The 14,807-nt window shown below is 43.8% G+C and overlaps 1 protein-coding gene across 1 annotated transcript in view; it reads left to right on the top strand.

The window, feature by feature from the left end:
* Window positions 1–13,340, top strand: part of LOC138528131 (olfactory receptor 51G2-like) — a 102,981-nt gene extending 89,641 nt beyond the window's left edge. Inside the window, exon 3 of the mRNA XM_069639583.1 lies at window positions 12,361–13,340. Coding sequence (XP_069495684.1) covers window positions 12,361–13,340 — 980 coding nt within the window. The remainder of the gene's footprint in view (window positions 1–12,360) is intronic.
* The last annotated feature ends 1,467 nt before the right edge of the window (window positions 13,341–14,807 follow it).

Below are 14,807 nucleotides of genomic sequence, written 5' to 3'. Positions count from 1 at the left end.
GTGGCTTCCTCCTGGAAGGAAAGGGGAGGAGCACTGCATGTGAGAGCAAGCTGGCTTGGCAGAAACTGGGAGGGGGAGAAACTGGAGACAGAGGCTGAGCTTGAAGAAAGTGGAAAGACTGGTTTCTGTACCATGTGACCTGAAAAGACACACCCCTGTAGCCAGAATATGGTTTTAGAAAAAGATGAATAACTCATAGTACGGACTTGTGAAAATTTTATAAGTGATACCATAATATTGTGATTTTTCTGCCCACATTTTAAGAGGTTTTTAGAACCGGTGGTATGATCTGGGGGCAAGCTAGCAGTTAAGAGGGTATTACGTAAAATGTCTGCATGTGAAAAGTCTGATACTTCATCAATTAATGCCTGCATGCCTTGCACACATTTGGGTAAATTTGAGTAAGAATACGATATTGGTAACCCGACCAAAAGCGCAAAAAGGTGCCATTTCTCAATGCAAGCTCTCAGGAAGAGCAGATTTGGGACAGAGACTACCTCATGTGATAGGTAATATGTACATGCAATGACAAACCACTATGTATTTGAGAAATATGTATTTTGATCAAATATAGATTTTGTGGGCAAACTGACCAGGGGAGGATCCTCTGACCCATAAAACCTACAGCATCACTCTGACTCACAGTTCCTTCCCCAATCATGGGAGAGGGGAGAATTGGGCCAATGGGCAGTTGAGAGAGGGGCTGGCTAGTGATGCTGCACACACACCCACTTTCAAAACACATAAAAGCAGACAGTCAGGACAGATAGGGAGATTCAATTCCATTTGCTGCAACGCGCTCTGCCGGACCACACAACATCCAGAAGATACTAGATTCAACACTTAGGGCCTCATTACACGGAAGGCGGTAATGGTTAACGGCCACCGTTAATGGTAACGGTGACCGTTAACCATTACCGCCTTACTACGAGGTCCCTTAGCGGGTTGGTGCTTTAACGCCTGCTTTTTGCAGGGTTTAAAAACCAACCCGCTAAGGGACCTCGGAGCTAATTACGGCACCGCAAAATTGCGGTGCCGTAATTAGCGCCTTCCCCATTCCCATAGAGCCCTATGTGGCAGAAATGGGAATGGGGAAGGGCAATGGCGGAAGGGGGATTTACCGCACCACCAACCTTGGAATGGGGCGGTAAATCCCCTTTCCGCCAAGGCGGTGCCGGTAATTTACCGGCATGGTCCAGGGTGCTAATAGCACCCTGGATCACCGCCTTCCGTGTAATGAGGCCCTTAGACTTTAAAACTCCAAAGAACTTGATTCAGAACTCAAAGCAAGGGCCTAAACCCTCAAACTGAGAACTCTTCTCAGTGGGCCTCAGCATCCAGCAAACCTAACAGCGATAGCAGCATCCAGGAGCCGTGCAGATCAGCGCTGGGTCCAGAGAAAGCTGTGCAGAAAGATCCAGAAGCAGTGCTGTACCCAGAGAAAGCAGAGCAGTATCCAGAACCAGAGGCAGAGCAGAGCTGACCCAGACCACTGTTCGCAGAACCAGAGAGCTGACCCAGACGCTGTGCGCAGAGACCGTCCGTGGCGAGTGAAGAAAACCTGTTGACCAGATCCGTGGCGAGGCCCATTCTATTTCTAAATATATTGTGAGTACCTAGCAGAACTGTGCAGAACCAGTCTCTTAGTTAAAATAATATCATTCAATCTATTTTAATCTAACCAGAACTGTCTCCTAACTGTTGCCTGTCATTTGCAAAGCTGTCACCTGTCATTTCTAGTTGCTAGCTGTAACTTGTCACTTTGAACTTTTAAAATTTCAAATCTGAAAAACGACCAATATATTGCTATCACATTTTAAAGCATTTTGGGCCTGTGTTTCCAACTTCTGTGGTCTAAGCTTGCTGGGGTGAACTGAATTACATTTGATTGCATTTCTGAGAACTCTGTGCTTTCCTTCCATTTCCTTGCATTGCATAAAGGGGGGGAGTGGATTGCCAGAGAAAAGTGATTACATTGTTTTGGTGAAATCATATTGAGTATTTTCTGTACTGCCTTTCATTCAACATTGCATCCATCTGAACTTATATAAAGCATTCTCTACCACCTTATTCTTCTGTTCCTATTCACAAGTGTGCCAGTGCCAGACTATCCATTATTGATTACTGCTCAGATTAAGTGTGATATTCAATTATTAATTTATTATAAAGTGTGATATATATATATATATATTGTTTAAATTCTCAAATAAACCTTTTAACTTGCAAAACAGAACTACTTCTTGGCTCAGTGGGGTCAGGGGGATTCCAAGAGAGGGGTGTTATATAGGGGTAGTCATCCAGAACGCATGAACTGGACATAAAGATATATCAATAAGGGTTTCCATTCAGTATCCCAGACTAGGCATTGACTTAGCTGTCGTGTTGAATTGAATCCTCTTACAGTTTCTGCGGCTAAACTTTAGAATAACCTACCCGCTGCTCTCAGGCAGGTTGAGAACGACTTACATTTTCGCCATATTTAAAAACCCAACATTTTTAGGTTCCTACCAGCCTTTTGCTGATTGAGTCCTCTGCGCCATAATGGCATTGGTTGACCGTGCACAATACAAGCTCTCATAACATAACATACCATAGCCTCTTTGCTCACAAAATCCGGAACTTAAGGCTTGCAGGAAAATGTTACATTTGAACACCCTGGCAGTTTTGAGCAGGAAGTGGGAGAGTGTCTCTTTAAAAATTATGTTTGAGAATCAACAACGCAAAATGGAATAATCCATTAATTCTTACAGAACTTTCAGCTGGCATAATTTTATTCAATTTATTTTTTGATGTAGACTTTTAAATGCCCAACAGAGATATACAAAGAAAAGTGGCAGTCTATTGCTATTACACCCATTGGAGGTATGCCTAAAGCTGCACTGTTGGATTGTACTCTAAAAGGAGGACCCTGAGCCTATGATCAGAGGTAAATTGCATACTTGTGTGCACCTGTACGCATTTTCAACCGATTAGAAAACTATGAAATAAGTGTGTAGAGGGAGCATGAAATAAAGTTAAACATGGGCAAGAATACCTACAATTCCAGGGCAAAGCTTTTAACCATGTTGGGAAAAACAATGGGAACACACACACACACAAACACACACACACACACACACACACGTGCGCCTTTCCTCTACCCTCCTAAAAGCATGTTTTATTTGTTTTATTTTATAAACAGGCTTTTTAGTTTTAGTATAGTTTAAAACCATAATAACTACCATATTCTAACATATTATGTTTCAATAATTGTATGGGAATCGTGGGTGATAGGATGTTGGTATCTTGGACAGTACATGGTTTTGTAAGGAATGTAGCTGGATTCACAGATTTGCATTTCACTACATGATATTACGGCTGGAAAGTATTATTTCATATGTTGATGCTCTTTGTGTGGTGAGGGTGAATTTTGACCTCTCAAGTATTGCAAACAAGGAGTGCTCCATGTACTGGGTGACGGAACACCCTATGACAATTGTCAAACTCTTCTTCATTGCAAAGGCCACTGCTGTAAGGGTTTGTGCGCACGCAAAGTGGCCCTGCATTACTGAGTCAAGAGTGGCAATGTATTAGGCTACGGGTTACTGACACATAGAAGTCTTTTATGTCAGCACCGCTGTAATTAGGACACCATCAGAATGCGAGAAAAAGTAAAACTTGCCCTCATAATCAGGTGTGGTTAAGACTGGAGCCGTTGAGATCAACTCTTTTAGGATTTTGAAGGCTGTATCTCTGGTGTCCGTTTTATAGGTGCTTCTTTTAGGACTTTTAATAGGGGTCTTGTATATGCAGCATAATCTAGTACCCATACCCTGCAATAATTGCATATGCAGAGGAACATCTGCATGTCTTTAACTGTGTGTGGTCTGGCTGAGGTGCATACTGTTGCTGCCCTATCCGGAATTATTCTCTTTCCATCTTTTGACATTAATTGGCCCAAGTACAAGACCTCCGTCAGACAGTACTGCCATTGTTTCTTGTCTACTTTATAGCCTTTATATGCTAAGAGTTGGAGCAATGCGTTTGAATCTCTTTGACACCTCTCCTCATTGTCATTACAGAATTGGAGGTCATCCACATATTGGATAATGGTGCTTGGGACTTGAATATTTCCAAGATCTTCATGTAATATTCTATTGAATATGCTGTGGCTTTCACAATACCCCTGGGGTAATCAACGGTGTTCATACCTTCTCCCTCCCAGGGGGAAGGCAGTGAGATACTGCGATTCTGGGTTGAGGGGCACTGAGAAAAGGGAATTTTTCAAGTGCACCACATTAAAGTGAGTGGCTTGCTTTGGGATGCTGCACAAGATGGAGGCATGAATTGGAACAAGAGGGAACTCTTTTTGAACAATATCAATAAGTGGGCGGAGTTCCTGGATCATACTCCACAACCCCCTTGTTGCTTTATTAATGGGATACACCGCAATATTACATGGGGAATTTGAGGGGACAATTATTCCATGTTACAAAAGTCCGCTCAGTGGGCCTCATCACGAGTTGGGCGGTAACTCGTGATGAGGACATACTCGTGATAATAGCCCTACCGCCAAACCCCCTGGCGCTATTAACGCCGGATCACGGGTTTGTTGGAATAGTTAGTGCCCATTCCCCATTGGGCCAATTCAGGAATTCCTCATTCCCCATTGGGCACAATGGGGAAAATGTGCGCTTTTACCGCCGGCTGATTTCCCGCCGGCGGTAATCGTGCCAAAAATCGGCAAATTTGCTGCAGATAGCCATGATCTGGCAGACCCTTAAATGCGGCGGTAATACCGCCACCGCCACATTTAAGGGTTACCGCCAAACTCGTGATGAGGCCCAGTGTCTCTTGGTTCCCTTGCTCAGCTTCTCTGGACAGGGGGTACTGTTTAACCCTGGGTAGTATGGCTCCTGGCTTTAATTTTCTTTTCACTGGCGTCACTTCTCTTAGCAGACCTACATCGTGGGGATTTGTGGTCCATAAGTGGGGAGGTACCTGTTGCATATCTGTATCATAGAAAGGAGATGGCGTGCTGACAGCCAAGAGGGGACTTCTGTATTGTACAATCACCTTATTTCTAAAATAATTTCACCTTCATTGTTGTTGTCAGTGAACAGTTCTTCATCCATTGGCTCACATAATGTTGCATCATCACATACAGTTAAAAATCACAGTGTGTACTGGATGGGCCATATGGCACAGTCTGCTCTATAGTGGATGCCAGGCTGTGAGTGGCCGCTGCTTCCCAGTCAATCTTGTGGCATGTGGGTCAGCTGGGTTCATCTCCGTGGTGAAGGTCACGGCAGAATGAATGATACATTGCTAGCTAACTAAACTAAACAATAGGAACTGATAATACAAGAATAATGGAATACTTCAGATCCTTGCATGAGTACTCAGAGATAATGGATTCATATATTGACGTTCCAATCTCTACATTCAGGGCTTCATTGATACCGGGCATCCCGATCCCAGGTCTCTCATCCTGGGTTTTGATCTGCTATTTACTATCCCTGGTGCCTCATGTTTACGAGCAGACGTGTAGTACTTTGGGAGAATCTATTGCCTTGCAGGATTAGAGTTGTGGTGGGTGTCCTGGGATGGTCAAAGCAAGAGGCTCAGATGTGTATCAACATGAAGGGATCCAAGAGGGTTGGGCTGGTAGACACTGGGCCTGGTAGGGTGGGGGGGTCAGAAGGCACAGGCAGTTTTGCGGAGATGGATGAACGCTGGTACTTAGGCCTACTTCGGTCTCACGCACTGCAGCGTGCACATTCTGTGAAACTGATACTAAACAGTTGCAACAATGAACGGCTGGACTGTCAGTGAGAACAAGGCTCCAAGGGAGCAGATCTGGGACTGCGGTGGCTTGTGCCTTCAGTGAGACATGTTGGGGAGGGAAGAGCTGCGAGCTCCAGGGAGATGATTTCTCAGTCCTAGTGAAAAGAGGGCGTCTGCTCATATTCAAAATGACATTGCAGCGCAGGGGCACATGCTATGTTAATCGCATGCTTTTGTATGTTATGTAGTGCATATTGTGTGCGGTGGGAGTGGGTGTGCCTCACCCCTTTGTCTATTTGCAATATATTTACCGCGGGGAAGCTAAGGGGCTGGGATAGGACCATATCCTTCCCAACAAGTCCCAGATAAACAAATATTCATGTGTGTTCTTTACAAACCACCAATGTTTCAGCAATATACAATCCCAGAGGACCACATCTCTGGGAATTTCCATTGATTGCCACCTCTTGTTCAAATAACAGGTTGTCATAAAGATCTACATGTCATGTTAACAACTATTGCTATTATAGAAAATACAACCCTTCTTCACAATCCTGGTCTTCAGACGAACTGTCCAACCTCCAGGATACCAAAATCTATACATCAGGGATTCTCATATTTATGGTGTCCGCTTCTCATCCCTTGCTCTATTCAAGGTTACAGGTACAATCTTAGGCATTTGGAAATTCAAGCATAGCTCACCCTGCCGAAGGAGCTACACCGGTTGCTGAAGTTTTTTTTTGCATCGTATTAAAGATAATATTGAAACAAGCATCACCTTACCTAGTTGAAAACTGAACATTTGCAGGGTTTAGTACTATTTCACCATGAACAGAAAGGTGGTGACTAGAAGGTTTTGAATGAATCATAACACACCATTTGGAGAGGAGAAAGACTATTCTCAGATCAGGCTTGGTCTGACCCCAAATTGAGTACCTCAAGCTGAATTTCTAGGCCATACCTCTTCTGCATGAGAAAACAAGCAACCCAAGACATGTTCATGATCATTCGCCATCAGAATTGAGGGTGTGGCTTGGAGCCCCATCTAGGAATACCGTCCCACTTAGGGTGACTTAACCAAAACAGAAATATGAACCCTGTGAAAAATAATCTTTGGGTACACCACACTGAAAATGCCTAGTGAGACTGAAACATGGCTTTGGATGCTTGTGGTCTAGTGCCGGAGGCATTGAACCAAGAAGTTCTGGCCGGATTACCCCTTTTGCAGAACATTCTGCGTAATCCCCTGAGAACCAGCCAGCGTACCCCACAATGTCACCATTAGTGTCCATCTTGAAAGTACTTCATTAGTTATAACATGCTCCCACAATCTACGGTGCTTTGACAGCTTAATTCATGCTTTAGGATTAATTACAAACACACATATATATATATACGTGCTTTCAGTTACGGGGCACAGGATCACACAATGGCTCAAGACCTAAATATGTTCCAACCCTATTATTCATTCTGCTGATAACACAGGGTTTGGAGCGTGGACATGCCACATAAACAAAACAAGGGGGCATTGCATTAAAATAGTGACAGGTATAAGGAGAACACCACAAGTGAGATGACTCTACAGTAGGACTAAAGTCCTAAAATCAAAAGTCCTGATCAGATTCTAAATGAGCAAGCAGTATTTATTTTCCTTGGTGGGCTTACCACTTCCACCAGAACCAGTGCAATCGCTCCCAGCCAGTCAGATCTTGCCGGTCCCACCAGAATCAGGAGCTGCCAGCCAGCCACTATTTTCCTTTAGGCTTTTCGGCCACTTCAACCTCAGGGACCAGATGGTGAAGATTCTTCACTTCTCTAGCTCTTGCACCCTATGTTATGTTATGTTATGTTATGTCATGGTCACTTGTAAAGCGCACGGTCGCCCATAGGCATCATGGTGCTACGCTAGCCAGACTTCAGCTTGAGCCATTCTGGACTTGCCTTTTGTCTTCCAGGATCCCTCCCAAACATGAGTTTGCATGGTTTGGCAGAGCTTGCATACTCACCCTTGTCCATATCTATGCTGGCTTTGTTTTCAAACTATTTAACTAGATATACAATAGTGGAAAAGAGACTTCAGGTTCTTCTAAAACCTTCCATTATCTATTTCGATCTACACATTTGAAGGCTGTTCTAAAATCAATATACATATTATAAGTGTTTGCTTCTTTGTGACTTCAAATGTATGTGTTATTGCACATAAGAGGAAGGCCTGGTCAACTGTCCCTTTGTTTCTCCTGAAAACACCTTGTAAATCAGAAAGAATATTTTGATCAGTCACTCACTTTTCCAACCATGGAAAAGCACCTTACCATACATTTTTGCAGACGTTTCTACTAAGGAAATGAGGTGATAGTTTGCATGCAAAAGCCTATCGTCCTTCTTTTACATAGGGACTCATTTTGCCCTGAGCAAGGTAGAAGCAACAACATGCACAGGGTTAGTCTCATTACAAGGTAAACATGGTGCCCAGATCTCAGACTCATTCTGAAGTATGGGATTCCTGTCCACATATGGTGCTTGGCCGGCATTTTGGGAATTAACAGCACCAATCACGTGTGAATCACTAAATACTAAAATAGCATCACTGCACCGTTGACCTGTGGACAACCCCAATGTAATTGGTGTTTACTCTGGTTAATATTTCTAAATATAAATGACAGCAATGCCTTGGCCATTGTTTCCATGGAGTTGTCTTATGTCAGGCTGATTTTCATGTGCAGGGGTTTTAGCCACCAGACTCCAAATGTTCCTTTGGTCCTTGTTAGTGGCAGCTTCCATGACCATGCCAATTCTTTTGCTCAACTGTTAGCCTCTTTACAGCTAAAGCCTCACTGGACTTGCATTCTGTCTCTCAGCACCCTTTTGACCCCTGACCTGCCTGGCAGTTTTTGCTTTGCAACCTCCCTGTCCACTTCCTCCACATGTCTGAAAGCCCTCCTTCTCTAACCTCTTCTTGCCTCCAAGTAAATCTTATTTTCTCTATGTATTTCCCTCTTCGATATCCTCCTATTTCAACTTTCTTTCTATTAACTTCTCCTGTGTCTGCTTACCTGCACCAATCACTCCGTTCCTCACCTTCCGTCTTCTTCCTTCCCAGCATCGGCATCACCCAACTCCATTATTTTCCATTCTAATTCTTCTTACCCCGCTCTAAGTTAATTCCCCCCCATGCTCCTCTGTGATCTTGTTTTCATGTAACTCCATTGTCTCTTAGAGTGTTCTCTCTCTCATACCCCTTCTCCTTTTTCCCGACTCACTTCATGCACTTCAGCTCTGTTGATCTTCATTCAAATGCCCCTATTGTGTGCTTTACCCTGTGTGCGTTTGGATCATGCTGAGGCTGGGTCAGGGAAAACAAAGTTCTTTTCGGGACCACCTGTGCCCTGATGTCTTTAAACGCAAGGATTGTGATTGTTTGATTTGGGACCGCTCTTATCTAAGGGTGCCTCATGGAGACACGTGTGCTGAGACTTTATGTTGGACTTCATCTTGGAATAAATGACCCTATCATGGAGTCCATCAGATTCCACCATGACGTCCCTCTACCTGAGTGAGTGTCACTCATCGTTCCTGCACTGCTGCCTGTGGATCCCGCATCCACCTTTATAGTCCCTGCTTTCAATGCTGAACTCAAACACCTTGTTTTCTTAGACACTCTCAGTCTATTCTAGCCTAGTGGATCGGAACCTATTGTTCCTTACCTTCTGTGGCTGAACTTCTCATTTTAACTTGATCAAGGTATATGTAGATGGACAGGACAAGGAGATGAGAGAATGGATGAGAGGCCCTGGAGGATCCTTCACGCATCACATTCAGGTTCTGACCTGCACAGCAGATTGCATTCCTCAACCCACAGGGTCTGTCTCATTCCTAATGAAACCTCATCTGTGACTCCATCACAACGCATCATATCAGCTATGCTGTCACCAATCATGCTTTGGTTCTTTCCCACAGGGGAATCTCTCATTGGCATTGAGGCTAGGCCCCTGTGAATGATGGAACCCCTGTGCAAGGGCAGGATGTCATGACTTCTAAACCACCATGCCTCTCTGCTCACTGGTAATGGTGAGTGAAATGACTGAATTGAGTTCCTTGGTAAAATTGGTAAATTCCAGGCAAAATTCTCTAGCTATGCCTATCTCCTACACAGAGTCTTTTACTACCAGAAATTTAGATTTTCCCAAACGTCCTTCTTTTAAGAGCCTTTGGAGGCATTGGTTAAAAAAAGGATTAAACAAAAACAACATGTTTTACTGCCTGTAATTTCGATTTTGTTGCTGGAAACTTCGTGTTGATGGGGGCGGGAGGCATGAAAGATTCCAGGCCCCTAAAAAGCATAATATATATTTTTTTTAATGGCATTTCCAAACAAATGTTGTGGGATGAGAAAACAACACTTTGCAGTTGAAAACGAATCCAAAATGGTCAGCATCAATGAGCCAGAAGAGGGGGGGAGATCGTTGTCCAGTAAAGAAGAGACATGGGGTTTGAACATGGGTGTGATTCATGAAGAACAATAGGACAATAGGAATAGCCAAAGGAAAAATGTAGAGAAAATCCAAGGACACAATATATTTAAATGAGATGAAGACTTTAATGTGGCTTACCAACAGCAATTTCAAAGCCACGAAGCGCTAGCTTCAATATCTAAGGAAATCCCCAGGTGTAACCGGTATCTTTGGCAACAGAAGATCTTCCTTACAGAATCATACACATTCGGAACCATGATGAGTATCAAGTCCCGGACTATCCCAGAAGATTGCCTGAGAAAGTTTCATGTTTCCATTGAGACATTGTCGTTTAGGGATTCACATATACACGTAATGAGACAGAGGGAGGGTCACAAGTGTTGACTTACAGATGGGTGCAATTAAAGGCATCAATATTGAGACATGAGAGACTCCCAAAAGTATCCTATAGCAAGAAGGATAGTTGTACCTGAACTCACAGAGTGGCAAGAAGCAAGACCAAACCCCACTGGAAAAGGGGTTGAAGCTGAACAGTACTAGTTGGTATTAGGGTTGGGGTGAGCTTTCACTGATGCAAGTAGTTTTTAACGTTCATCCAGTTGGGATTCACATGGAAACTTGGACTCCATGGGAATAGGGAATTACTGGCATCCCTGCCACCCCTAATATGCTGGTAATAACAGGATATCGGGAAGGAGGAGACGGTACGGTAGTCCCCTGTATCCCGCCGGAATTACCAGCAGGATGCTGGGGGACTTGTAATAAGGCCCTATGTATGTGTTTCTGTTTAAGTCTACATTTACCTGCATATCAATCCATCCATCCAAACATACATCCATTCATGATGAAGAATTGAGCGCGTTTCTTTTGGTGAGCATGGCTCTATTAACCAGCAGTCTTTGAAATCTGCTATGCATCACACATTATGTCAGTCTCTACACACACCACAAGGCTTTTGAAATATTGAATTTGGATACATTGTGATTTAAAAATAAACACATCAACATGGCTCTGCTCTGGTGGTGCCTTGTACACTGAGGAGCTAAACCACAAAGCCTATCCCAGACATGTGTAGCTGTGACTTATTTCTGAAAAAAAAAGTTATTTTCATTCTTATTCACCAAAGTTCAATTTTCATTGTGGAAGTGTAAGTTCCGCTTATGTAATGTACATGTGTAAACCAAATGCAGTCACCATACTTCAAGGATATCACAAAGGGTATTAGTCTACTTGTTACAAAATAAAATTGATCTTTTACTTTCGACCACATTTTTTGGATCATTTTCTTGGTCGAAATTCGGTCAAATTTAATTCTATATATATATATATATATATTTGTGGAGGGGTATGGGAATAGGGGGGATTGCAGGAGGGTCCCCCCTCCCGCATTTTTGACCAAAAAATGACCAAATCAATTCAGTCAAATGTGAAAAGGTCAAATATTTTCGGCCAAGTAGACCCAGACCGTCCGAAGGGGGTGTTCCAAGTGACTTTGTTAGTGACGGGCAAGTTAAGGGCTGTGAAAATCGTAACTTACGGAGATATTTTGAAACATGTCTTTGCACAGTTCTGTAATGTATCTGTGCAACTAACTCAACATTTGAGTGTGCTAGATGTAAGGGGTGCAGTGCACGTGGGAAACTGGAGCAGTTGTGCTCAAATTAGTACAATGTGTGTAGGAACGGACAGCAGTCATGAAACAGAACAATCTGTCACCATGAGAAAAGGAACTCAAAAGGTTCAGTAGTTAGATGCATGTTTTACCCCTAAGCTTTGGATCTTTAAATCTTTGCACTGCACACAGCAGTGTCGACAACTTTAAGCTCATATGCATTTATTTTGGGAATATCAGCATGTGCTGTTTATATGTTTGAGCAAGGTCTCAGCTGGGCCTGGCTCTTAACAAAATGTGTTGACTTAATTATTGAATACATGCATGAGTAACTTACACATGGAGTAGATTACGTGGGTGATTTTAGTTCTTATCACCCTAATACATACTATGACTTAGAATGAGTTCTTCACTTACCTGCATGACCATTTAGTCAAACAGAACAATCATGTGCCACCTCATACATGCTCTATTTTGACTAACCTTGTTTCTTCACCTTGTGATTCCTAGATTACACCAATGAGGCTTCCACATGCATCATGTCTACTATCAACTCCAGCGACATACATCTTTCGTCGTTTCGCCTTATGGGCTTTCCCGGGAATGAGGCTGGAAGCATCTGGATGTCCCTTCCCTTGAGCTTATTGTATCTTCTCTCCATTCTGGCAAATTGCCTCATTTTGTTCATCATAAGGATAGACCACCAGCTGAGTGAGCCCATGTTCCGCCTGCTTTCTCTACTCGCCGCCAACGATCTGGCTTTGACTCTCTCCACATTACCCACAGTGCTCGGTGTGTTCTGGTTTCAGTCCAACCAAATTCCTTTCTATGCCTGCCTGATTCAGCTGTACTTCATGCATTCGCTGTGCTCTCTGGGATCGGCCATTTTAGTGGCAATGGCATTTGATCGCTACATTGCCATATGCAACCCTCTAAGATATGCCTCAATATTACACCCAATTATTGCCAAAATAGGGTTGGTGGCTCTAGTCAGAGGGGCGGGAATTCATTTCCCCATACCCTTTCTACTCAATAGGCTTCCATATTGTGCCAGTAATGCTCTCTCCCATGCCTTCTGCTACCAGTCAGATGTAATGCGGCTTGCATGCGCAGACACGACCATCAATAGTATGTATGGCTTGGTCCTTGTACTCACCACGTATCTTTTGGACTTAGTATTTATACTGTTTTCTTACGCAATGATTCAGAAGACTGTCCGGAGCAGAGCGACTCAAGAGGAAAGGTGGAAAGCGTTGAATACTTGTGTCAGCCACTTGTGCGTTGTTTTGCTCTTTTACACCTCCCTGTTTGGTTTGACATTGGCCCACCGGTATGGGAGGAATGGGTCCCCATTCCTACTTGTCCTGATGGGGTTGGCCTTATTTATTGTACCACCAGCACTGAATCCAAAACTTTACAGCATAAAAAACAAACAAATCCGTAGTGCCTTGCGAAAAAGAGTCTGCACAAAAAAGAGACCACACATGTAGACATTGATAACACCAACCATCCACTGAATGACAATATTGTGTAGGAGATGTGGGGACCAGTGTAGGTTGTTTCTTTAAGAATGGTGATTCTTAAATTCTCAATTCTCTCTTCCTAAATATCTTCCTTCTCGAGCTCTTCGCTCACCGGCCTCCAACTCCCTCAGGGTCATTCGCTTCTGCAAGCAGCGAGTTGGTGGTAGATCTCTGTCTTCGGCTGGGGTCTCCCTCTGGAACTGCCTCCCTGCCTCTCTTAAGGATCTCTCTTGAGGAGAACCATCTCTGGTTCCGGAAGCACCTCAAGATCTTCCTCTTTGCTTCTACTTTCGCTCGTTCTCTCCCCTGCTGATCTCCTGGCTGAACCTAAAACTGCACTGGCTACATGGCTACCCTCTGATCTCGGGCCCAGGTCCCCTTCCTGCCAGTTGCACACCTGCACTACCCCCCTGGCAACAATTGCACTTGAGGACTGTTTCTGTATCCATACAGCCCCTACTAGCACTTGACACCTGATGTCTGCACTTACCCTTGCACTTGCCACCAGCTGGTCGCACTTTTATTTATTGTCTTTTTCTATTTTACTGTTATCCTATGTACTGCGCTGCCCCTCTCCTTTCCCCTAGCACATATCCCCCTTCCACCCTCCCGTGCACTTGCGCGATCTCATTGTCACCTGACCTAGTAGGATCGTTGTCTTTGTCTTCCCTCCCTTGACTGGTCGCGCCTTGAAACACTTGTGTATAGGCGCGTTATAAATGCCATATTGTTGGGTGTCCTGAGCCACGTTTAAGCTATCATGCCACAACATTTGGTGCTGTGGGCTTAGAAAATTCAAGATGGCGGAAAACCCACATGTGCGCCGAAATCCAGGAAAGCTGCGCAGTTTGTGCGCACACCAAAATGGTTGCCTCACTTGCCACCCACCAGTGCGAGAATGAAAGGCCGGGTTGCCATGAGGGAAATGGGTTGCCAAAGGAAAAACAGTAGCGCCGGTTAGCTTCAAAGCGCTTTAAAATCACCATTGGACTACCCGCACAGTAGTCTGAAACCATTGGGAATGGCAATGCTGATTGCCAAATGCAACCTAGAATTGTGGGGAATTCATTTATTAAATCCCAAAAATGGGTGCAGTACCAGTACTCACCACTATCCAAAAGCCGGCGTTTTAAAACCACCCTGTGTTTCTCTGAAGGCAGGCTCAAAATGCCTATTTTCAAACATTACAATATGTGCAAAATATTCACTGAACACCAGCAGACATTTGGCAGAATGGAGTTTTGTGTGCCTACAAAATCTGGGAAATGAAGAGCCCAGAACAATGCTTATAACAAAACTGGCTGAGCTATGGAGTCAGCAGTTTAAGTTGCACTGGATTTAAAGACACTAAAATCGAAAATGTTTAGATTAAATGAGTGACCTATGTTTGGTGTCACATGCCTTTGTAACTGTTGAAATGTCATAGTTTTGCAC

The sequence above is a fragment of the Ambystoma mexicanum genome, chromosome 7q (assembly GCF_040938575.1).
Source record: "Ambystoma mexicanum isolate Mex_15411 chromosome 7q, UKY_AmexF1_1, whole genome shotgun sequence".
Taxonomy (NCBI): Eukaryota; Metazoa; Chordata; class Amphibia; order Caudata; family Ambystomatidae; genus Ambystoma; species Ambystoma mexicanum.
Note: the sequence above shows the minus strand (reverse complement) of the source record. Positions and strands in the feature narration are given on the sequence as shown.